The 26807-nt window shown below is 43.6% G+C and overlaps 1 protein-coding gene across 2 annotated transcripts in view; it reads right to left on the reverse strand.

The window, feature by feature from the left end:
- The window catches only part of NEURL1 (neuralized E3 ubiquitin protein ligase 1), a 167158-nt gene that overhangs the window by 88920 nt on the left and 51431 nt on the right, over positions 1 to 26807 (reverse strand). The window contains exon 1 of one of the 2 annotated variants that reach the window (XM_032988726.2): positions 6543 to 6684. The exons of the other annotated variant lie outside the window; for it this stretch is intronic. Within the exon in view, the coding sequence (XP_032844617.1) occupies positions 6543 to 6576 (34 nt within the window). The 5' untranslated portion in view covers positions 6577 to 6684. Of the gene's footprint in view, positions 1 to 6542; positions 6685 to 26807 lie in introns of those variants that run through there. 2 annotated transcript variants of the gene reach the window in all.

The following is a 26807-nucleotide window of genomic DNA, read 5'->3' on the forward strand; positions in this document are numbered from 1 at the left end:
AATGGAAAAAATATGTTCATGCATCCAACCAATTATCACAGCTCTTTGAGTCCACCTCCTTTGCTGTGCTGTCAGACTCCACAGCGAATCTCAGACAAGCCAGAGGACTCCTCTCACCAGCCTCATCAACTGCAGTCATCTTGAATGTTATTTTTAATGCCAACGAATTATAATGTCCCTTCAAGAGACAATCTAGGACAGAGTTAAGGAACAGAAATACCAGTAAGACTAACTCAACAAGAGCTACAGAGAAGGCATCTCTGACTCATTTTGGACCAGCTTCACTCCGATAAAAACATTTTCAAAGCAGAACACTGATTTAAAGGGGGATAGACAGGGAGAAGAATAAACAGACAACAACACTAATGGGGATCAACGCTAGAGCAAAGCACAGCAGTACACAGGGCTGCAGCATACACTTTGACCGTGGGCACTCGTACCGAGAGGCTTGCGGCTGGCAGCCACATTTTTACTTAGCCTCTGGGAGGCAAGATCTCTCCTGACCTTCACCTCCACACCCTGCTGTGCCATCAGTAATCCCTGCCAATTCCCAAGGGCAATCAATCAGGATCAATTCTTTGCTTTGCTTTCACTTTCCAGGAAACTCCCTTTCCTTTAGGCTTAATCCTTTTTTAGATTGATCTCAATGCAACTCTCTGCATGTATGGGTATTGTTAATGTAAAATTCTTTAATAAAATGAAAGTAGTCATATCAATTTTAAGATATATGTCTAGAGGCTGCCTCTTCTTAATTCCTGATAGGTGTCAGCAATGGTAATTGTATTTGTTTAGGAAATTTATTTTATACCATTAACAACATGAATCTTCTGGCTGCCGGAGTAATTGTTTTGATTAAGCAGGCAAATGATTCCCTACAACATGTCAGAGGATCCTACAAACCTTCCTGAAGAGACACATGCTACCACTGAATTAACTGAATGATAACTAAACATATCACCCATAATTCTTAAGAAAACAGGAGTTAAGTAAGGAAGAGGTGAAGAAGGATCAGAGGTGATAAAGTTTCCACATCGAGGAGGGAGAGGATCAGTCAAAGGGGAGACAAATAAGACAACTAAATCTGACAAACAACATTCAGTCCATAGGTCCCACCAGAACAGAGCATCAAGTTGACACTGAAAAGTTAATAGGAAAATGCCGTGAAAGTAGAGGACAAAATGAAAACAGGGGAGCTTTTTGCTCTCACCACTTGTAGCAAGACCCTTACAGTCAAATACTGCCACAACTAATGAAAAACTAATTTGCTTTTCACAATAAATAGAACAGTTTTCAAGTATAAACATGGTTACCCATAATATCTCTACATACAGAGGTATTACACACTTAATTTTCAGAAGTGATGTCAGCAATCAATATGCTTTACTATCAGCCACCTTTGGACACTGGCAAGTGACCCACAGGTCTGAGGCACGAACCGAAATAATCTCTGGGAGCCCTACTTTTAGCAAATGCCAATGCTGCTTTGGCACCCTGCCCAGGGCCTTTTGCACCAGTTAATCCAACCCTGAGCAGGATTAATTTCTCACAGACACACACACACTCATTCGCTTTCAGGGCTATATACCAATAGCGGTGAAAGCAGAGTGAGTTTAGAAAGAGCCTTTTCTCCCCAGTCCTGTATTAGTTCTCAACAGCAACTGTCTGTAGAATATAGGAGATGTTAACTCCCTAGTGAAGCTGATCTCATTACCAGCCACTCCATCAAATTAGAAGTTACCCCAAAATCTAGGCAATAACTTAGAGATTATAAAAACACAAAGTAATACTCATTCGCAAAGAAATCTCACTAGTGATTGGTTTTGTCGGGTCTTAATTTTTTCTATTGTTGTTTCTTATTTCTTTTGGGATATTTGCAGTTTTAATTAGGTATAAGATGTAGAAAACCATTAAATTCGAAGGTGTGTACAGCAGGGTGCACTGGAGTACAATGCTGCTTAGTGATATTAACTGCAAGCATGAAATGTGGTATTTGGAATCATTGCAGTATAGGCAGTGAATATACAGTGAGAAACAAAGTGTGGGGCTGATTTCAGAACTTGCATATAAATATACCATTCACTATACTACAATGAATTAAGAGAAAGACAAAAATAGAGCTCTATTGTGCAAAGTAAGAGTAAACAAAGTTGCATACCGTCACTATTTTACACTAGGGAAATGGCCTCCACCCTCTGCTGTTCCCCCAAGCCCTACATCAGCAGCTCAGCAGCTCACTAGGGCTGAGGGCTTCCATACAGAATCCGAATATCCCATACCTCCGGCCAACGTTTGTGAGCCAGACCCAGAAACTGTTCTCCAGGAGAACAAAACATGGAAGAAGGTCAATGACAGTGCTTCAAACCTCTTTTGCACAGGAAAAAGCAACCAGCCAGGTGCAGGAAAGTCTATAGAAAATAAGATCCCAATGAAATGGAAAATTAATCCAGACAGCCACCCAAAAGCTATGCAGCATACATGGAGTCCTGCTACACTACAATTCCTGCTTCCGTCTCCCTTTTTGCGGCACCACACAACTGTGGCTGCACTGGTCATCAGGCCAATGAAGTACATGTGGTAAGGGGAAAATCTGGCCATGTGTAATACTTACATGGGCCTCCATTACACTACACAAAGGCACACGAGCCGTTATTTCTATTGTATCCACAACTTATGGAGCATCATCTGCAAGCAGCTTAAAAACTCAACTATTCAAACTGAAAATCACATCTGCCAATCAGTACCACTTCCCAGGCTAAAAAGCTGACACGCTCTCACTAGGGACTTCTTTGCAATTACATCGATGCCATACAATTACAGTTTGGGAAATGTGGCACAAGATACCTTTTTCCCTGCTCCTTGTAAATATTATTCCACTGCAAAAAACTGATGAATGCCTGTGACATGTGAGTAATTACAGCAAAAATAAAATGAAGCCCTGCAATGAGGAACTTATTAGTAATGATGACTCGTAGGAGGGAAGGTTATTGAGCAAATGTACAGGTACGTACAGACTCACATATCCCCTGCACATGAATTAATCTACTGTGTACACTCCGGCTAGTCAAAAGCCCTCTGAAGAGATGTGTATGTGTTAATCACTAACCTCTGCACGTCTACATACACTGAATCCCTCTCCCAGCACAGTGCAGCAGCTTCCTTGGCTAAACCATCACTTTGTGTTAGTTTGGTTCTGAGTCAAAGAGAAATAAAAAATACTCAGGTGGGATTTTTGTCTCAGATAGAAACTCCTGGATTTGGCCTCCTAAAATTAAGAATAGGATCTTCTGCAAATAGCTCTTCGTTCCTAGCCATAAGGAAGAATTAAAATCTACTGCAGCAGGTGACAGTTGAATCAAGCTCATAACAAGAACATACATATTATTGCATATGCATATATTAGAGACATGTTTCAAGCATGATTAACTAGCAAGTAGCTTACTATAAATATTTAGTAAACTCTGACTATGTTATAGGAATACTACAGTATACAGTCATTCTTGAAGGAACCAGCCTCAGACGAACCACAAGCAACCATATTAACACTTCCTGTTGAAAATATTGTTAAACACCACATGCATAGATATTACTTTTAAAATAGCAAGTAAACATCCTGTTCATCAAGGTTGTGTTATCTTGGAACTTTCTATTTCAATTTTTCTTCTCTTTGCATAGAGAGCTCTGGAAAGCACCCTAAGGGCTTCTGTGGATGGCGATGGGAAAGGGAGAGGGAATGGGGAAGAAGAGCGGAAACTGTCATGGTGCCAAGTGCAGGGACATAGATGGAAAGTGCACGTCAGCACTGCACATCATTTCACAGAGAAAAAGAGTGACCAGCTCCCATGTCCCAACACGTGAAACCATCAGATGTCTCCTTTCAAAAACAAAGGTGCTGCCTTTCACGGCACGAGCCCATTGGAGTTTGTTTGCCAGTGAGGAATGAAGTTGGAGGTGGGTCTCTCCCGGGAAGCTCAGGCAACTGATGCTTCAATGACCCTTCGCTGCCACTGTATTAGTGGGAAAGCAGAGTTTTCACTCAAGGCGATGCCTGCCCATGCGGGCATGCATGTACCTCACTGTGTGGCTCAGATAGGATCAGCACAGCACCAGCTTGCAGGGTTTCACACAATAGACCCCAGCAGCACTGCAGGTCCAGCATCACCAGCACCGACCACGCATCCCCAAGCATGACGCATCACCCACCTGCGGCTTTCCTCCTGCCAAAAGGATACTGAGACAACTCTGCCCAGCAGGAATGCTGTGTGGCTTGGCTTTGCTGTTTGAAAGCAGATTTGTGGGTGAAAGAGGGTAAAATGATGCCAGGTGTTCCTCATCATGACAGTCTGTGTACGGTTGCACTTGACTACTATAATAAATCTCTGTCCTTATGTCAGGGCACCCACAGCTTTTAAACGTCACCACCCTGATTTTGTGCTTTTTTGAAAGGGGGCCTCCCTCGTGATCCACTTCAGGAGCTTCTGTTTCAATTTACTTTTCCAACCCCGCCAAGGTCAGGGTGGGCTCGAAGGAAGCAGGGACCCAAGCACACTGCTCTGGGCACACGTATTGGGGAACCCGGCTGCCTCCCCAGGTCTGGCTGAGCAGAGACACAAGCATCCAGCCTGTGCAGTATCTCCCCATCTGAGCTAATTTTCAGTGAGGTTGAATTACTTAGGTGCTTGTGAAAATCCCAGCCCATCCTTGCAACACAGAGAGGTCACCAGAAATGGTTGGAGGACATGAATTTATGCTTTACCTGTGCTTTCTAAAAACAAACTATGTCAGCCCCCAGGGCTGTCAATACATCTCCTTTCAGTATCATTACATTCATTATCAATTATACTTCAGAGAAATGGATAAGATTTCAGTTCTCTTTCCCCAGCTGTTTTGAAACACATCTGAAAAAGAAACATTCAACAGAAAGATGGAGCTGGAGGAACGGTAGCCACAGACAAACCACAAGTGCAGATGCAGTCTATTTTTGTTAAAAGTGCTTTGTTGCATGACTTTTTTTTTTTTTTTAATATAATGCATGTTCTTTTTTTTTAAAAAAAAAAAAAAAAAAAGCATTGTTGTGCTAAACACAGCAGTGCATCATCTTTGAATATAACACAGCACATAACCCCTCTGTATGAAGAGGGAAATTCGAGTTAATTATCCACATCTCCTCATTAGTCTCCCTCTCACAACAAAATAAAAATTAAAGAGAAGCACACTCGCTAGAGTAGAATAGCCAAAAGGCAGAAGTTGCAGGATTACTGTGCAGTGCGCTGCTGGCTGCAGGCAGGAGAAAGCCCCCGCAGGAATGCCAAGTCCCTGGCACACACAGGAAACATATATAGCTATTATTTTTTTCCAGCCAGTTTTTTTTGTTTTTTTTTTTTTTTTTTTCAAATTCGTTCAAATAATGCTTCAAAGGGTAAAAGGAACTTACAAACGAGACAACAGCCAGAGCTCTTCTTCTATGTTGACCCAACAGTACTGTTATTCTGCATACTGCATGTATATCATGAGATTAGAGAAGAAATAAGGTCAGGCCACAGAAACTTCAGAACACAAACAATGAACAAAGAAAAATCTCCATTGAGACATGCTTGCTAAATATATTTAGGGAGAAAGTCATCTACTTCCTAACTACATCTGTTTATTCCTTAAACTATAGGGTTTGGACTTGGTGAAGAACATGAGAAGACTGTTACGTGAATATTCACAGCGTAAGCATATACACCTCGTGTATCTCTATTCAAAGAAAGGATACGAGATACTCCAAACCCCCGCAATGCTTTACCTGCATCTTTCATACCCATATTTACTATTGCAACAAGGAAGTATCTCTGAAAATGCATTCATACCGTGCTGAACATGCAGCACATCTACAATGTCCAAAGTTAACAAGAACATTTCAGAGCAATAGGCAAGTTTAATATTAAGGAGTACAATATTCTCACAGAAGTATTTATGTCACGAGATTTGCGCAGAAAGGGACATGGCTAGTATCACACATTGCCTATAGATTCAAATTCTGGTTTAACGTTGGCCTGTACAGGATATTCCAGTCCCTTTCCAGCTCCCCCGCTCCGCTTTACATCAGCCAGCAAACGCAGACAGCATGCTGCCCTTAACGGCTTTAGCTTCGTCTAGTATCAGTCAATTCAAACCAACGATCATTCCAAGCCCTATCAATTTAAAAGAAATAAACCAGAATTTATGTTAAGAAGAAACTGCGGGTGGATGGGAAAAATAAGGTGGCTGTTTCGAGAGCCTGCTCAGCTGCCTTGCGCTAACCCTCACCACCGCTCAGCTGGTTTCTCCCCGCTGTCAGACCGCGCACACCCCGACACAGCTACTTTCTTTTCGGCCCCGACACCTCTCAGCTCGCCCCCCCGGCGCGGCAGGGGCAGGTATCTGTCCCTTAGCCCCGGCGAGAGGAGCACAGCCCCGCCGGGCTGCGGGAGCAGGATGCTCCGGGAGCACAACCTGGGCAGCGCCCGCATCCCCCCGCCGCTCCCCCCGGGCCGGAGGGGGGGCGGTAGCTCGGTCCTTACCGTAGAGCAGGCTCCGCGTCACCTGCCCGCCCATGGCCGCGCAAGCCCGGCGGGGCCACGGCCGGCTCCCGCTCCGCGCCCCCGGCCCACGCGGGACCCGGCTGCCCCGCGCCGGCAGCCTCCACCCACTCCCGCGCCTCCCGCCGCGGCACCGGCCCTAGGAGCTGTCATGTTTATTTACATAAGAAGGAGGAGACTTCGCGGCTTCCTGAAATAGCTGCCGGCGTTTCATCGGTGCAGCGTGTCCCAGTCTCCCCCCCCCCCCCCCCCCCCCCGCCCCCCACCCCGCTCCACGCACGCAGTCCCACAGTGCAGAACGCAGCGGGCAAAGGCATCCACGCGCGATGCTGCCGTTGCTGTGTGCTGCCGGAGGGGGCTGCTGGCCGGGCTGAAAACCCGGCGGTACCCGGCTCCCCGGCAACATCACGAACAAAGCAGGAGGCACTGCCAACTCCACTGAAAAAAAAAAAAAAAAAAAAAAAAAGTAAGAACTCCTTTCTAAAATCAAACGACTTTGGCCATTTGAAACTTTCACTACCCAGTGGTATCCTAGCATAAAGCCCTGGAATAAATTAGAAAGGCGGGGGGGGAAGTAAAAAAAGAAAAGGAAAAAAAAAAAAAAAGTTTAAAAAATTACTACCAGACATCACCGCACCAGTCTTCAAATGGCCTCTGCTGGTTAATTATTAATTATTTAATTGCAAAGAAGAAGTGCTTGAAATGCAGAATGGTTCGCCACAGACTGTAATAATAAAAACATTACCCCCCATAAACTCTTTTGTGCGAGGCTTGCATGCTCAGCCCAGATACAGTGCCTCCTGCTCTCCACCTCTGCTGACGGATAATGGCCAGCGTTATTAAAGCGGGGGGATGCCAAGGGTGGTGTGGGGAGGTGCGCAGGGCGCTGCAGTCAGGGTTGGTGCCTTGGTTGCTCTCTGCACCCCGCGGCTTGTGCAGGAGCTTGCTCGCTCCCTCCTCTCCATCTCCAGCACCGCACACCCCTGCCCACACGCAAGGCTCCCTGCATCTGTCCTGTCCGCTGCTCTAAGGGTAAACTAGCACAGCAGGCACCGAGCTGCCACAGCCGGCAATGGTATATCCCAGTTGGCTCATTTAAAACTAGCTCATGCATCTTTATGCTACGCTGCAGTTGCTCTTCACTCTGCAAAGGAGTGGGAGACAAACTTATGCAGCCGCGAGTGCAGCTCTGCCTCCCAACTCTTACCATGGTGCTGGGCAAATCCTGCCATCCCACTGCCTCGACTCTGCCACCGGAAAATGGGAAATAAGAGTTTCTCTTCCCTGTGTTGTAAGGATTATTGCTTAGGATGGCTGGGTGTTGAGGTCTCAGCACTTCTAAGAAAAAAAAAAAAAAAAAAAAAAAAAAAAAAGAAGGAAAAAGAAGAAGGACAAAAAATGCCCAAGCCAAAAAGCACAGTCAGGGCGTTTGCACTAACGCTGTGTGCGTGAGGAAAGCTGTGCCCAGCATTTCCAACCTGCAAGAGGAGTCTCTCTGGAGCCCACCAGCAGCAGCCCAGTACCACTGCCGGCTCACCCACCAGTTCCCGCCTGCCCAGCCAAGGAGACTCGCACCCGGACCCCAGAGCCAAGCAGCAGCAGCTCTTCCCTAGCCGAGCAGTGTGCAGGCAGTGCTCCACTCCTCCCTGCCCAAAGTCACACTCTACAGAGCTTACGGCAGCTTCTTGGCAGAAGACTCTTCCTTTTTTTTTTTTTCCTTCTATTTTTTTTTTTTCCCCTCCCCTCCTGGACCGATGCTGCATTTACAGCAGCAGCAGTGCGGGGTGAGGACACGTCCCCAGGAGCACTGCAGCATGGGTGCAGGACATCTCTTGGGTCACACCAACCCATCACAGCACTCTGCTCTCCTCCCACGCCACTGGGGACCCATGGATGCCAGAAGGACATGGCCAGTTTTGTCTCCTGGCCCACAGCCCACCCGCTCAGGCTGACAGCAAAGGGTCCAGGTGCTTATGCCACCGACTACCACATTTCGCTCGGAGGAACAAAGATTGACTTGGACATTCAACCCCAAATTTTCTCCCTCAGTCTCTCATTTCAGCTCTGCTTTCCATCCTTACCTTAATCTTGCTACGGCTCTGTGAATAATTGACTTCTTGGTTCACTGCCTCAACCAAGAGATTGCTAGAAAAAAAAATCATTTCATGTTGGCCCAAAACTGAATGCTTTGTGCATCTTGCTGAACAAAATGTTTCTTTAACTCAAAATGAAGCATTTTATTTTCAGAGTTATTTTTACCTCATTTTTTCAAGTTATGGTCATTGGATCCAGCTCTGAAATGATGTCTTAAAAAAAACATTAAGCCCTTTGTTTTAAATATACCAAAAGAGAAATTTTGAATTGTTATCTTTTCAGATTATTTTATTTTTTGCAACTTATTGGCTTTGTTTGTTTGTCTGAGGGGGAGGGTGGAGAGAGCAGACTGCCAGAATGACTCATCCCATTTGGCAGAAAATAGTAAACAATTTCAATTGATTTTAAAATTGCATTTTTTTTCAGAAAAAATCCAGCACCCCACTCCTGAACTTCCCTCAGTGCTGTGGAACAGCTCCTGGGGGACACAGCCCTATAGAGCCATCCATGGTAGTCAAATGGCCTGTCCAACCTGTTATGTGATAGTTCCTCAAGGATTATTTGCCATATGGCAAATTTTCCTTTCACAGCCATGTTGTGCTGGAACTTATTCCTGATTTGCTCTTATCACCTCCAAGTGCATTTCAGATCTTGCCCTTTTCCAAATTCCTCTTCAGTCTTTCATGTTTCTGATTTGCTCTAGACATAGGGAAAACTTATCTACAATGCTGTTCTTATTTTACAATTGTCTCCGCTGATACCCTTTAGGTCACCTTGGGGTACTTCTTTTGCCCTTGCCATGAAAGGCAAGGCTTCCCATTTTGGAATCAGCTATAAAAATCAATACCACCACCATTTATGCTCCCTTCTAAATCACTGACAAAGGTATTAGGGCTGGACCAAACAGAAACCCACCCCCTAAATCCATTCCCATTCGTGAACAGTGTCCAGCAAACTCTGGCCAAGCAGCAACACTGCTGTCCAAGCTGGGAGGAATCTGCTGCAGGAGTATTTTGAGGCAGTGTCTGATCTTGCTAAATATACCTATTAACCAAAAGAGAAGGATGCTGAGGCTGCAGATGACTTCTGTAGTTAGATTCACGGTCATCAGGGTGTGTATTAGACTAAAACCTTGGATCTTTCCAAGCAGCCTCGAGCAGACAACAGGGCACCTCTCCCATCCCTCCCAGGATAAAACCCCCAGCCCTGAGCATTGGGCAGCAGGTTTGGGTATGAAGTTGAGAGGTCGTGAGCATTGGCATTGCTTCCTTGGTGTCCTGGTCAGAAGGCTAGCAGTCAGCAAGGAGGATGCTGGAGATTCACCATGATCTGGGAAAAGACATCCCAATGGCCAAGAAAGCCCATTCCACCCTGGATGATGGAAGGCAGCAGAGATGCCTGCAGGGAACCATGGCAGGGAATGCCAGCTCTGCAGAGACCTGCCTTGTGCAGGAGGAGACACAGAAAAAGGTACAAAGAGACAGGGAAGAAGGAGAGGATGAAAAATCCATCTCATGGAAATTGAGGATAAGATTATACATATGCACAGGCCAGAACAGGAAAATTAAATTCCAGTTCATGTCAGCCTCATGCAGCTAAAACTCTTTTGGGACTGGATTTGGCTCTATGGAGAACTGGAGTTTACTCTTCATAAGCACTACAAAACAAGCATTAAAACCTTTCTTGATGGGGCTTCACCCACTTCAACAGCGCTGAAGGTAAACACATCCCACCAAGAAACAGCCCAAAAAGTTTCCTTGAATATGGTGTAAAGGAGGGAACTGTGGAAATCAGTATGATATTTGCCAGGGTCAGAGAATCTTCTCTTAATGATTTTTATGTTTAAAAAGTTACCATCAGTTTCTGTATTATCACTTTCACTTGACTTTATGGTAACAAAGATTGACTAGAAATTGTCCTTTTTCACTCATTAGAGCAGCTCTCAGCAAACAGCTGGAGATCATCTAGGAAGATGGGAGAATTTAGAGGAACATATTCTCGGGTCTTTTTTCAGTACAAGTCTCTGACTGCTATTAGGGGGGAAACTTCACCTGTACAGAAAACAGATTTCCTCCAGGAACTTCTGCCTCTGTAACTCCAGAGGAAAACTGATGTTCTCAACAAGAAAGCATCCAAGAGAAAACGTATCACCAGCATGTGCTAGTGCACAAGAATGAGGGTCCAGAGCTAGGAAATCTTTAATTCGATGCATCCTTTTAACATTAATTTATTGCCATTAATGGAGGGGACTTAGACGAAAGATGTGCCTCTGCTTTCAATTCTTTATCTGTAATGCAGAGATACAGATACTGCCCTAGCAAAAGGCATGCCCATTAGTTGACATTTATGAAGCCATTTGAGAATATAATGAGTTATGTCAATATTAAGCATTATTATAAAGCTGCATCCCTGGATGAAAGCCAAATATCAATATGTAAGTCAAATGAAATTCCAAATTCTGGCTGAAATTCTTAAAACCAAAATCACCACTCACCTACAAACTACAGCACCACGACAGCTAACCCAAGTGCTCAATTATTCTGGCACAATTCTCTGCAGGCACAGCAGGAAGGGGAATTTAAAGACAAGGAAAATCTTTAGGCTGAATATCCACCTTACATTTGCACTCAGGATAAATGAGACATTAGCTGCATTTGCTTTGGTGACAGGAGCCACAGCAGCGCAGTGGTAAAGGCTGCCTCTTGGTAGGGGAATGAAGACATCAGCAAGGTGTTGCAATGGATGCCCAGGATGCAGATTGATTCGGTGAAGGTGACAGCAGTGATAGGAGAACCCAAGGTCTCATGTCACTGCTTGGGGGCTGTGACCCCTGTTCACCCAAAGCCGAAGCTGCCACGGACATCCCAAGCTTAACTCTGACCCCGCCAGTGCTCAGCATTTTATCATTAACCTCCCTGCGTGACCGCCTGCAGGAGTGGAAGAGGGGAACAGCAGTGCTGGAGAGGGGCAGGAGGCTGAGCAACAAGAAGGATTTACAAGGCAAGGAACTAAACTGACCTCAGGCCAAGCTCCATAATGTTTTTCCATCAGTATGCAAATGCTCGCAAGCCCCCACTGGGTGCTGGGTTTATCTTCAAAGACAGTGACTCAGTGCATGAAGGTGTCAGGAAATAAATTAATGCCTCAAAAGTGAAGAGTGTCCCCACCTCCTTGAATACTTTTGAGATAATATATTGCAAAACCCCTCTGGGATGGTACAAAGTACCAGAGACTGGAAATGACAGAATTCAATGTAAAATGTGCCTTGCAATAAAGCATTGAATTGGGCTAACCAGTGTTTGAAAAGTAGCTTTTAGACGATACAGAAAACCTGTGCCTGCTTTGGGGCAATATCCTCTGGAATCTGCCCAAAGCCCATTCCCAAGGGTAAGTATCACGCTGTACGTGACAGCAACTATGCCTTCAAATGCCTCCAAGTCCTTCATTTATATGATAAATCAACATTAATACCTTAGCCTCTTACTGCCATTTCAGACTAACTCTTCAAGCACAAGATTCAAAAGAATCTTAGACCTATCAAATGTAATGGAAAATGAAGATAAAAGCATCTCACTAGAAGAAACATTGTAATTTAAAAAAAAAAAAATGATGATTTCTAACACTCACCTAACGAAGCTGACTTTTGCTTTCAGAACAAGCATAAGAACCAGACAGAAAACTAAAGTTTCTGTCTTCAAGAAAATATTTTCTTCAGTCTCATGTGAATAGCACAATGACAGTATGGCAGGACCGAAAAATCTGTTATTTCAAGCCCAGTTCTGTGGCTATTAAATGTTTGGAAACTTTGAACAGTATCATCCCATGTGACAAGGCACCACAACAGCCTTTAGCAACAAAAGCATAGTATTCTTCCATACAGAGCTAGAGGGAATACTGGTACAATATATATACTTTTTGTATTATATAAAGTAGTCCATTCACACTTTATCATAGGCAACCTCCAAACTCAGCACTGAAAAATGAAATTACCAGCTGGAATCATCAGCATTTTTATGGCATTTTCCCTTTAACATGTGACTGTTGAGCAAATACCACATTTCTTTTCGCAATATTCCTGCAGGAAGAGGTGATGCCTGTCTGCCTGAGGTAGAGGAGCATACTTTGAGTTTTTGCGAAAAGTTAAACAAGGATCTTACAAGCAACAGGTTAATTCGCTCTAACAATCTTCATTCAATGCCATCTGGAAAGAGTACAGGCAGGAGCTCTGTGAAATCAAAGAGGTAAATAAGGTAATCAGAGGGCACCAGAACCAGGGTACAAATGAAGGTCAGACAACTTCCATTCCAGCATGTGTGAGCTTTTGAGAACTTGACTTTGTAATCTTAATAATGTTCTCCTAGTGTAAAGGTGTAATTTCTAAAGATTTTTCTTAGCAAATACAGTGACAGGCTAGAATAACCTCTGTATTTCCCATCCCACCCTTTCTGAAAAACGCCTCTCACCTGAATGCACTGATGTTCGTAACCAAGCAAACGCACCGTATGTTTGTGATGTAAATATTAGCCTGGCAGAGAAACACCTTTTTATTACCCTGTTGAAAGTCCTTCAAAGAGGGTGGTGAAGGGCATTGGGGTCCGAAAGAAACCTTCTGGGCTGAGAAGACAGGCAGGCGGGAACATGCCACACATCCACAAGACAATGTCCCCCACTGCATGTGCCCACACAAAGTTTCAGCCAGGGCTTGGAAAGGCTCCTGGGCTTGCAGAAGAAAGTCCTTGACCTTCTCCCAGGACTGGTTCCTCCTGCACCCTTTCTCATACCAAAACTTCTCTGTTTCTTGCTACAGGGCCATTTTATAGGAAATGGCATTTATTTACAAAACTTGCCCTTACAGGGCTGCTTTCACAAGGTCTGCTACATTAGACTTCCAGGAACCAAAGAAGCTGGAGGTCAAATACTCCAAGGTGAAAACGCACGGCCAGGGTGAATTTTCCAGCCCAGGCAACATGAATCTTGAAGGTGTAAATACAAAACAAATCATGTCATGCTTGTTACATGTGTTGCCCTTTCCCCCTCCCTCTGCTCATCTGTTGCTCACCCTTCCCTGGTCTGATCTCCCTCACCAGATACTGCTGTCTTGTACCTCCCCTTCCTAGATTCTCTGTGGCTTTTCAAGCTTTATCTGAAATTTACACTTCCTCCCTTGTTATATCATTTAATTCATTTCTTCTATTACTCAAGTTAAAAGACATCTTGCACACAACTCAAGTTTCACAAAAGTATCATGAAGGATCACAAGCCAGATGCAATAGACCGGGGGCAGCTATTATTAGAATCAGAAATAAGTTTTGGTTCTTCGGCTCAGGAAAACACGATTTAATCAGTACAAAGATCAGAGCTTTACCTTCACAAAATGCCACTTGCTTTGGACCTACTTTATCAAAGCACAAAATAGATAAACATAAAATGCAAATACTGTACTGAGTAGAGCAATGGTCATGTTCCCCTCCAGCCACCCCTCCATCCAACATCTCCATTTCCAGGAGGATCAAAGAGCAGTAGGACATGAGCTTCATAAAATTACCAAATGCAGAAAATGTCTGTATGCCTAGGATCTAAATCATGCTAATATATTCATCACTACAGCATCTAGACTGAGTGTCTCTGACCTACCACAGCTTCTTCTGATCTGCTGCAAACTTTCACAAACCAAAACAACACTGCCTCTGCCATTGCGCTCTCTCTCATACACCATGCCTCCAATCCAAAGGTCCTTTTCACTTCTCTTCCCTCCCTCCCCCATTCTTTGTCTGAGCATCCTCTTCTGTGCCACCTACACACTTGGAGAGCAGAGAGTAGACCAATCTGGCAGGGACAAATAGCAACAAAAAAAGGAAATAAAAAGAAAAAATAAGTTGTTTTCTGGCCTAGAGGACCCCTCTGTATTTTCATCTGGAGGGAGCAATCAAATCTCTTTGCCTTTCACCAGGAACCAAAGGGAATGGCGATGGCTCCCAAGGTTTCATGTTCTCAAAAAACAGCCCTGACAATAGCAAAAGGGAAAGGCTGGCATTTCTTCCCGACACAGAGGCACCTTTGAACAAGAACATTAAGCTTATTTTTAACCATGCATTCTTCCAGTACCAAGCACCAGTTAAAAATATCCGTTTTTACAAGGTGGGGTATGATTAGCCAGTTTTCTTGTTTGCTTTTTTTAAAAAGGGCTGAGGACAAATTCTGCAGCCTGAGGGCTGGTTAACCAGCCAGGCGGTTATCGGCACTTTAGGGACTTCTGGGCTGTCTGGGCACGCACCCACACACGCAGCACAAGAAGGGGGTTTGGAAGGGTGCAGACCTCCACATGCACCACACACCCCCACGGTGCCAACATGGCACTGGCAGTCTTTACCCATCAAGGTCCCAATCCTGCAACCTCAACAGCATATGTGAAAAATCCACTCTGGCATAAAGCATCTAATGACATTAATGGCACACAGCACAGAGATACAGTCCAGGCATGTGGAAATAATCACAGGCCCAGAACCCAGGATGACTGATTTTTTTCCCATTCAACATATGTTTTACTTAGATGTCTGCTTCTTCCCGCCCTTCTTTCTCTCGGTCTCCAAAACTATCATTTGTTTTTTGTGGAACACAGAAAAACATCTTTAATACAGGAACATTATAGGTTAATTCATAGTTATCTGAGAAACAAAAAATTGATAACTTGGATAAAACAAGAGATTTTATTAAATTCACATATTCCTAATAATAGGCAGAATCTGACCCCAGCACAACCGGCCACTGAGAAGATAAAATACGTCTGAACTCCATTCAGCCTGAGGTTCTAAAAATAATGTTTAGGATTCCTACACAGAATTAGAATGAAAAGTTTTGAGTTTCAGTGAGGTATATTGTTTTTAAGAACCAAAGCGTATTTGCCACAGGATGACACAAAAACTCTAAGTTACTTTATGCAGCTATTTGCTTTCTTAAGGTGACCTGTGAACCATACCCCAAGCTGGTAAAAATCAGCAATGACATCATTTCCAACATCAGCCCAAACAGAGCACCTCTTCCTCACTATCAGGTCATCTTATCTCAGCTGTTGTTATGCCCTGGAGATGTTTTATTTGCACAAAAGTATTTTTACCTGTGCAATTATGTGCCAGCTACGATGACTTTCATCACTTTAGCTTTTTCTAGCCACACACAGAAAATGCCCATCTGCAATGGTTTAATCAACACAGTTGTAGCAACAGAGACTTCATACTGCAGATAGGGTCTTTAATCAGGCTTACACCAAGTATCCAGACAGACTGCTCTGTTTAAAGCAAATTTTCATGTATCTCTCTGCAAATGGATCTGCCACCACACTCTTTGCTAATGTTTCTGACATGTCAGGGCAGAAGTGGACACATTCACACATTTCCTCCTGCCTTGTGACTTCAGAAGCCAATATGAAAGCTTTGGTGGCAGCAGTGTGTCCTTGCCCATAGAATACTGTTGCTCTTCCCAGGGAAATCCCCACTTGACTCTCACCCAGCCCTCACCTCCAAGGAGAAAACACAGACAGTTGACGCTCAGTGCTTTCCAACTTCAACCAGATCTTCATCAAATTGCACTGTGACTCATTTCTAATTCACATACAATGTACTCAGTCCACTGACATTTCCAAGACCTTCATTCAAGGTCTGACCGTGGTCTCACTCCCACCTCAGAGACTATTTCCCCTGCAGCTGTGGAATGTGTTTGGAGGACAGGAAAGAAGAATGTTTTTCATTAATATAGAGTATCTTGGATGTATAAATCTTTTTCCACCCATCTAGATTAAGTTAGGAACATTAGACATGGGCATGAAAAGATTAATATCTCTGCTTGTTCAGTGTTAACAGGACAGGTCTGTACATTACATGGACATGATGTTATTTCAGATGATGGTCCTTTTAACAGTTAAAAATCTATTCCAGATCCATGTCTTAGGAGTTTGTGATCTTCCCAGACATAAGTTTTTGCTTCAAGACAAACCCCAGTACCACCTGTCAAGGCAGAGGCTTATTTAAGAGAGTATGTATGACATGTGGGCAACCCATACCACAGTGACCCCAGCAACTCCCCTGTGAATCAGCTGCTCTTGTCGAGGGGGGGTGGAGAGCCATCTCTCCCTAGATGCTCAGAGACCAGAGTTTCCTTGTTAGTCATTCCTTCCAGATATTGTTCAGGCAAACCTAAAGATCAGTAGCTTGTACTTCTTTCTGCACAACCTACTGTATATTGCTGACACCATTTAGCTATCTGCAGTTTTGCAAGTCTGAAACACCTAACAATCTGACCTCAAAACTCAGGTAACACAGAAAAGCATCTTTATTCAATGCTTTATTTCACCTCCTAGCAAACAGAAGCAGTGTCTCCATCACACAACTGGGATGGACATGTATCTGGGTAAGACCACAGCCTGAACCAATACTTGTTTGGGATTCAGACAACTTGATCTGAGCAAGGAGACTTGGAAGACATTGAAATTTGAGTGGGAGAGTTGTGTAAAGACACACAGAAATATTTAAAAGAGATGGGCACAATAAAGAGGAAAGACATTTTTGCTGGCTCATGAAAATGAAGCATATGCAGGGCTTAATCTGCCACCACTGAAATCAATAAGAATTTTGCCAGTGAAGCAAAACAAAAGCAGAAATGGAAACAACATCTGACATTTGCTATGTTAGACTCATACAAATTGCTGTAGTTAATAGCCTATGAGATGGATAAATAATATACCATAGGCGGTGGATGATTTCAAACTTCCATTTTCACAGTATGAGGGTGTCATGATCTGGAGAGCTTTGAAGCTTGTAAAGGCTGCTTATGCTGAGTCATATTTAGGAAGAGATTTTCCATTTGGATAGTCATGCTAAATCTATAAAGACACCAAACAAATAAACATGTGAGAGGAACAAAGATAAAAATACAACATAGAGATTAAGATGCATGCTCAAGAATAGAAAAGAATTTGGATAAAATTTGTTGTAAATAATTTATTGTTGAAATAGACCTCATAAACTTAAGTTCTTGGAATGTAAATGGTAAAATATTTCTGTAAATTATTAATGTTTGGGAACTGATCATATAAGCCTCAGAGGCCAACTCCTTATCTGCTATAAACGAAAGCATCTGGACTTGTATCTTTAAGATCATAATGAGATGGCTGCTGAGCAGTCACTATGGAAAGCATGGTATTCAGAAATTAATACCTCTCTGGGCACAGAACATATAATGAAGATAACAAGGCAGAACAGAGAAACAGGACTTGGACTATCACATCAAAGCCCAGGGATACTCAGTGGATTAGTTGTGCAGGCAACAGACCCGCACTGGGAGACAGCAGAACAGCGTGAGGAACTGGAGACCAACCTACACAGCAGCCCAAAAGCAAGAAGAGGAACAAGAAATAAAAGAAGAAATAGAGGGGGTGGGAGGGATGACGCACTTCAGAAAGCTCTCAGCTCGCATCAAGTTGGCAAACAAGGAGATCAGATTTTATAATCAGCGAGAGGGGGCACCGATCTTTTTCCCAGCCAAACTTGCAAATATTAAACCCTTGACAAGCATGATAGATGCTTGGAAACGTGGCCCTCCATGTCCCACTCCCACTACTTTAAAAAACGAAGATTTTGCTCAATGTATTTTAGGCACACAGATTCCTACTGAGCAACGTTTTATGCATTTTTATTTTAAAACGACCTGAGTGTGAGCTAGTCTGTACCTCACATGGATTTTTCCAGCCTTTCACATCTCGTGGCTGGCAGCAACGGTGGTCAGTCTGGCACATGCACAGACCAAGCTCCAGGACACAGAAAGCGTCAGATTCATCACTCCAAGGGCTGCAGTTTTGCTGATGCATTGGAAATATCTAATGATGGCAGAAGAAAAACACCTGTAGGAATCCTCATCTTTCTCACCATCAGGCATTTTAGCAGCCCCCAGAGATAGAGCCAAGAAGATACTCAGCAGTGCACTAGTCACTGAACACGCCTATTTTTTCAGTATTCGTAGTTTGATTTAGAAGCATTTCAAAACTGAGAATTGCAAGGCTGAACATTGGTTGACATCCTTGAAAATTATCTGCAAAGTCTTTGCTGATATTTCACTTATCAAGGGGTTTAGCTGAAGCTAGAGGATGAAACAGGCATCACATTTAGCATGGAGGCTAACCCAAGCATTACCATGTAGTGGTAACCTCATGGCAAAAGGCCACACTGCTGAAATGTGACAAAATCATCCTGTTCCCAGCACAAACTCAGCATATCACCATCAGTAATGAATATTGGTAAAAGAAGATCCAGTCTCAGCCAGGAGCACAGGGTCTGCCCTGTAGCTCCTCTCCTGGGCATCTGCAGGAGGGAGGCAGCTGCCGACCGGTCTCAGCTGATAGTAGCAACAACCGATCCCCCAGTCAGGAGGATGAAGACAAACTTCAAAACAAAGAAAATGTTTTCCAAGATTTCCATAGTAAAGAGAAATACTGTCAGATCGGGATAGTAGGAAAGATGTGTCACCTTTCCTCCCAAAAGTAATTTGTTCAGATGCTGTCAGTAAAATGCTACCGGAAGGCCTTTATCCACGTGGCTGTTACACCATCACAGCTCCCATCACAGCAGAATCCCTACAGAGTCATCAAGACTGAATAGAGCACAAAAACCTAATTACATAATTCCACTGCTAATTTTTCCACAACTGAATGATTAAAATTCCCATTTGACATCCCCATACTGCTACTCACACACTGTCCTTGCAAGTGCCCCTAATGTATAGACTGGCCAACATCTTCAAGGCTGCAGGTTATTCAGCTGGATCATCTCCCACCAACCCCAAACAGTTAACCTTTGGGTGAGTAACAGAGAATTATCAAGCCACCACAACTAGATCCAGGGTCTAGCATTTCAGGGCTGTCAAATCTGGGGTTAGGTCCCATTCTGGGAACTGTGTTTGTTAGAGATGTTTACACAATTTACAGCCCTCAGAATACAACAGGCTCTGATATAATAATTTTCTAAATACTAACTGCATAGCAGATGTTTTGTGTGTGTGCACTATCCCTCAAGCTTCTGCCATCTGTTTTTTACCTAATAAGTCAGGTGTTCATGTTTTTTAGTGAAAAAAAAAACTGTGGAGGTTTCATCTTCAAAAGAAGAAAATCTGGGGGTTCTTCAGTTCTTCTCTACGTTCTTGCAAAACCTTGTTGAAAATTTCTGAAAAAAAATTTGGAGCAATAAGTGGAATAATTCCCCTTTAGCCACATAGGAAAAAGTACAGAGTAGGGCTGTAAGCAAGTGAATTTGCAGCATTCACAGTTGAGCCTGACACCACCTAGCTTTCTTCCACCTTTCTAAATAAGCAAAGAGTAACATGAAGAGGCATCACGGAGACAGAGAGCTCTGACAACAGTCAAGACGTGGAGGCAGGAAGAGTAATGCTGGATGAATGCTAACACCTAAACGTGGCCAGCAAGAGCCAGGGATGTCACAGAAAGGTCAGATCCCGAGTCCTTTAAGGACCTCACACTGTCATGCCCGACCAGCAGTGGGTCAGACCTCAGATGAGATGGGAGAGGCAACCAGCATCAGATGCACGGAACCAGGACCACGGTGCTCGAGAGCTGCCCACTCCTCTGGACCTCTTCACACAGGGGACACAAGCCAAGCAGCAAACAACATTTTAATGGACCGGCACTGGTGATGGCCCATCTGTGACACTTGGCAAGTTCCTCATTACCAGCCCCAGAGAAATGGCAATCTTTGCAAATTTCATCTGGCTTAAGTTCAGCAACTTTTCTGATTACTGTTTATGTACAGGAAGCTTCCCTGCTGGAGCAAGTTCTTTTGCTATTTCTTCAAATTCAAATAGTATTTATAGCATTAAAAAAAAAAATGCTTTAAACCTACTTTAAAGTTAAAAGATGCAAAAATCAAACAGCATGGATGTCTCTCCTCATTGCCTAAGCCTTACAACATGGCCACGATATCACAGTTGTCCCTAAACGGGACCTTAGACATTTGCAATGCTCTGACACAGTAATGGCAAATATAAACCCACCATATGTGGAAATAAGTTGTATTCACCACTAATAAATGTGCAGACAAGCAAAACTGTACTAATAGGAATGTATGGAGAAAGTATATTTCCCATCCCAAACCAGATAGCTACAATCACCCAGCCAAAGTAGAGGCACTATTATGAAGATATCTGTCACATGCCAGGGAGGTGAACAGTGAATGAAAACTCATTATTAACAGGTCAGAAGCAATTAATTGTTCAAACAGGAGAAGACAAACTTTAGATAATAAACACACATGTAAACAACCCAGATTTACCAAAGACTATTAAGAAATAAGGAATGGGACCACTCAAACTGTTCACTGCACACAGTGCATGCAGTCTGAGGTGTCGCTGCAGCCCATGGGGACCCTTCCCGCAGTTGCCAGGCCACTTTCTATGGTTAACTTTTTGTGCAGCCACTGCCATCTTGGGATTCTCTGCTCATGCTCTCAGCAACACAGCAATTTCAAGGGTGATTCTTCTCAGCTGTGATGTGAAAATGGAACTGGATGAAAAGCAAAACCTCTTTTCCCAGAGGTCACCCACACAGCAACTTTAGTTAGCACATGCTATCTTCAGCATCCAGAGAGACTCTGGAGGATAATTGACTGTCAACAGCAATTAAATCTTGAAAAAAGCCACGGCTGTAATCCTAGGTAAGAGTTACAGGGTTTGCGCCGTGCCCGGTCTACAGAGGATAACATGTCCACAGTACCCTCTTAAACTGCACCTCATTCATTTCACTGTGCTTACCCCACCAGCTGTTGGCAAAACATGACTAACACACTTTCTTGCTTTGAGGCTTAAGAATAAAATGTCTCTTACAGGACAGAGTCTGCTCTGGTGGTTGCCAGAGTCAGACCAAGGCTGTGGATGGAGACCAGTATCTCACCAGTCATTCATCGTTCCATGTGGAGCAGAGTCCCCTCACATGCCCACCTTCCTCCCATCCCCAAATCAGCCCTTTGCTCACTCCTCTGTGGCTCTGAAGGTGGGACAGGGTTCCACAAGGTCATCACTATACAAATGGGACCCAAGAAAAAGCCATGGAGAGAAGGGCTTTCTCCTCCAAACATGATGAAGGGTGGTAGTGGGGCAACTGCAACAGCTCTTGCTCCTCCTTACACATTCCCTCTTCTCTCCAAGTCAACTGCCTTTTCACATTTGTGAAGAGCCCTGTTCGTGAAGTCATATAAAAAAAGAGACAAGGAAACTAAATGCATCTCTAAATTGTTGTATTATCCAGGCTGGGTGTGAGTTGCATTGCCCACTGCCACAGTCCGCTCTATGCACATAGGCAGCACACTGCTATTGCTCAATAAATAAGTCATAGCAAAACAGATCCCTCATTCAGCTGCCCATCAATAGAGAGAGATTGCTGTAAACTGCACCAGAGCAACTCCCAATGGCCCATGCCTGTCAGAGATGCTTGGAAGGACAACACATAGATAAAAGTTTTCCTGACTCGGAAATGGTAAGAGTAGCAAGTTATTCTGCTCAGATCACAAGCAATGTTTGCCCCTCTGAGCACAACAACTTTGCAACACCCTGCTGGATCCCTTGCAAAATGCAAAGAAGTCTACCTGGTGCCACAACCCAGAAAGCTATCAAATTTGGAGGAGGATCATTATGGAAAAGAAAAAAATCAGAAGGGGAAAAAAAAAGGGGCAACACAGATCTTTTTGCATCCAACTTGCAGACGCTACAGCCACTGCTCCTGTAATTACACACAGATGAAATGAACAGGTAGTGGTAGCCAAGACAGCTCTTCAGTCTCACTTATGTCTCCCATCCCTCAAAAATCACAAGTTTACATTACTTCTCCCACAGAGAGAGAAAAGGGGCCACCCAAACCATTGACTTGGGGGAAATTGCACATGGGATATAGGGAGCCCTGAGCAAGGAGAAGAAGGGATATGTTGTTCAGAAGTCCCCATTGTCCTTGTGTTAAGCTAGGGATGCAGGGAACTTCCAAAATACAGGATGAAAGGGTGGGATCTTTATGGGAAAAATACAGAGACATAAATAACTGCTGTATATGCAATGCACTTGGTCTACAGAGGCAAAACGTACAACTCTGGTACATAAAGAGTAGGTATTAGCATGATTAACACCCTTCCTTTCACTGCTAGCATTGCTGCAATCTGACACCTCAGACATTTGGAAGGAGCCTGAGAGACAGCAAGCGTTGTCTATGCACCCTGAAAAGCAGAGGGGAGCATCTGCAGGCAGAGACTGCAGGAAATACCAGTTGCCTAAGCGGAGGATGCAGGAAGTCCAGCACGATGATATCTCCTACCCTCAGTGCTGCCCAGCCCAGTGATAGTCTATCTAGCTTGAACATCTCTCACATGATCTAGTTCAGGTTTCCTAAATATACACTAGGATAAAACCCCATGAGTAATTCTTGCTTTGAACAGCCCCTGGATGACACTGTAAGCAACACACCACACTGAGCCTGTTTCCAGACGCGCACCTTGGGCTTGGGTCCTTTCTCTCTGCAAACAGGGTAGGGAGTTTAGAGATATTATTTATAAACAGATCTGCCCAGAGGTGATGAAAACACATAATCTGGGCACAGCCTTTCTTTCCTTCTATTGCCTCTAAGAGATGGTCATGCTGCCAGCAGCAGTTATATGGAGGAAATTATGTGATTACAGAAATCGCATTGGAAGATCTGAGGTCAAGGGAAGGCTGCATAGCGATACCCTGATCTGTCCGGGAGACCAGCCTCTCCTTGTGCATTGAATCCTGTGGGTGCCAAATCCTACCAAGCAGTGCATTTAGATGAGATATTTAAAAGCACACTGCAAGAAACAAAACAAAAAAAAAAAAAAAAAAAAAAAAGGACACAAACAAAAAACAAAGAGCATTTTTACTTTGCTTTTAAGGTAACTGGCTTTAGTGGCTCACCTCAAGGATGTTACTCCCTATGCCTCTGCACAGTGGGTACCTCCATCACAGATAGCCCCAGAGCCTCTAGTCTAGGGCAGAAGAGAGATACAGCACCAATGGAAAACACCTTCACTATTTCTACAACTAGGATAGACCTAGGCCATCATCTGAACCATAAGCTATTTCTCACACTTTCATACAACTGAGAACAACATGTGCCAGAGAGAAAAAAAGCCAGGTGTTGTGTTAAATCCCACAGGTGCTAAATGTTTTACAGCTTAAGAGACCAAGGTACATAGTACCTTACAAAAATATATATGCTTCCGCAGTTGGAAGTAATTAAGACAAAAATCTACAGTTATAGCACCAAACACAGATCTTCAGTTTAGCTTATTCCTAAATTTGTTCACTATTGCTTACAGCATCTACCCTGAGACAAGCAGGGCTGCAGAAGAAAAACTAGATATAAATATACAAGAGACTATCTGATTCAGCCCAAGCAGAATGTGATTTTTCCTATGTTATATCAGTCCTTCAAAAACTTCCAGATACCTGCACATCTATGAGGTGAGCTGAGACCATGAGCAATAAACTTCTTCAAAGAGATTCTACTGATAAATTGTAAAACTCACTAAAGGTGGGACCATGAACGGCATTGGTTCTTGATCATCCTAAAGGTTTTCAGCAGTCTGGGCAATACAGAATGTCTTGCTTTGGTTTCCAGCTTGGTTTTGAGCTTTAAAATAGGAGTATGAAATCTGGCCATTTCTGGCTGTGCTGCTGGAACAACTCCAACAATCACCAGGCCTGTTCGCAATGAGAATAATCAAAGGGAATTCAAGAAGTGTTTAACCTCTAGGTCAGGAATCTAAACTGCCCATTGGATTTTGGACTTTGGTGGGTATTAATCAAAGAAAGTTTCAAAGCATTCTACTTAAAAATCTTTTATCCCATCAGGTCATACAGATTTCATTTTTACTCTCACTGTGTCCTGTATCAGTACCTTTTCTGAGTAGTCAAAACTGAAAGAAAAGGGGGGAAAAAAACCCCAAACTTAAAAAAACCCAACAGAACCTGAAAGAAAAACTTTTAGGTTATGTGACATAAAACAGAAAAGACAACACAATAGGATGGCCAGCCTTCCTCAAGCTATCTTTAACACAAGTCTGCTGGGACATCTTGCAGCAAAGCACAGCAGACACCTTTACTTTGCTTTAGACGAACAGACCTTTCAGGAATTTTTATCACCTCATTTCAGCAGCATCTTGCACAAATGGTCTTCAGCATTTGATTACTTCCCATTTCAGAATTAGAAAAATACATTCCCAGCGCTGTCATAGAGAAAAAACAAGAGGTAGGCTCGCTCTCAGACTCCCAACCGCTCTTAGAGTGGCTGGATGCACCAGTCCCCTGATACATCTTCAAGCCGAGGATTTTTAAAGTTGTCTATTATGTCAATGTGACACAGGAGCATTTTGTTGTATTGATTCATAAAAACAAAACCTACCATCTCCAATCAGATCAAGACATCCTCCATTTCAGAGTTAACTTCTTCATTTTAATAAAGGGATCCAATTAAGTTGCTGTCCCCAACCCCAGACTACATGCTGGGGTAAACATGAAGGATCAGGCAGTGAACACTACTTTGTGTCGTTACACAAGTGTCTCATAACAACAATGGCTAAAAAGTCTGAGAATTTAAATGACTCGGCATCTAAGTGAATTAACTGGAAATACTTTCAATATTTTTTCCTAGTAGATGCCTTAAGATATGCAGAGACTAGAAAGCACATTCAAGATGCTGAATCTGATGTTGCTTTCTATTTACTGTCAGTACAATTTCCAAATCAAAATACTGAAGTAAATGGTCTTCCCCAGGGACCGGATGTTTGAATGCAGTGATGGGGACCAATTTAAGAACACAGAGAGCAGCCCTGAGGTAAAGGACTTGGGGGTGTTGGTTGAGGAGAAGCTCAATATGAGCCAACAATGTGTGTTTTGCAGCCCAGAAAGCCAACCGTATCCTAGGCTGCATCAAAAGCAGCAAGACCAACAAGTCAAGGGAGGCGATTCTTCCCCTCCACTCTCACGAGACCCCACCAGGAATACTGTGTCCAGCTCTGGGGCCCCCAACATCACAAGGATATGGGCCTGCTTGAGCGAGTCCAGAGGAGGGTCACAAAGACGATGAGAGGGCTAGAGCACCTCCCTTATGAGGACAGGCTGAGAGAGTTGGGGTTGTTCAGCCTGGAGAAGAGAAGGCTCCGAGGAGACCTTATAGCAGCCTTCCAGTACTTAAAGGGGGGCTACAGGGAAAGAGGATGAGGGACTCTTTATCAGGGAGTGTAGTGATAGGACATGGGGTAAGGGCTTTAAACTGAGAAAGGCTAGATTCAGATCAGATGTAAGGAAGAAATTCTTCACTATGAGGGTGGTGAGAGCCTGGAACAGGCTGCTCAGAGAAGCTGTGGATGCCCCCCGTCCTTGAAGTGTTCAAGGCCAGGTTGGACAGGGTTTTGAGCAACTTTATCTAGCAGAAGGTGTCCGGGCCCATGGCAGGGGGGTTGAAACTAGATGATCTTTAAGGTGCCTTCCAACCCAAACCATTCTATGATTCTATGAACACAGATACAACTGAAATGTTTTAATTATGTCAAGGCCTCAGCCCCCTCTAGCAGAGATGAGTTGTGATTCACAGAAAGGAGATGACTCCACCAGAGATAAGAATGAAAAATTAATTCCCTTTTCTCCAGTAGCGGACTGGTGGAATTTAGGAGAGTGTCTGTCCCAGGTAGATGCTGCCTCATACAGTAAGCCAGCATCTGGTATTCTTAAAAGCAGCAGTAATGTTCTCCAAGCCAGCTGCATACAGAAGACAAAGTCTCTGCAGCTCTTCTGCACAAGGAATTATTTTTCTCTTGTACTTAGTTTCAAATTCAGTTTGCAAGTGTTTCCCTACTTCCTAGCAGCGAGTGAAACAGTATGTGCTAATAACCTGAGGAAGCAAGAAAACATAGCATGTTCACTGGATGCTGCAACACATGAGGATTTTCCATTTGCTTCTTACAAGTACACTGACTTTGCATCTAAAAATATATTGTTATACTATTTACATTTCAGCAACATCTTGGATCAAAGCAGGATGAAGGCATCAGTTTGCCAGGCTCTGTACATAGTTATGAGTAGACAATCCCTATTCTTTGG

Source organism: Tyto alba, unplaced genomic scaffold (genome assembly GCF_018691265.1).
Source record: "Tyto alba isolate M040663 unplaced genomic scaffold, T.alba_DEE_v4.0 Super-Scaffold_1, whole genome shotgun sequence".
Classification (NCBI taxonomy): Eukaryota; Metazoa; Chordata; class Aves; order Strigiformes; family Tytonidae; genus Tyto; species Tyto alba.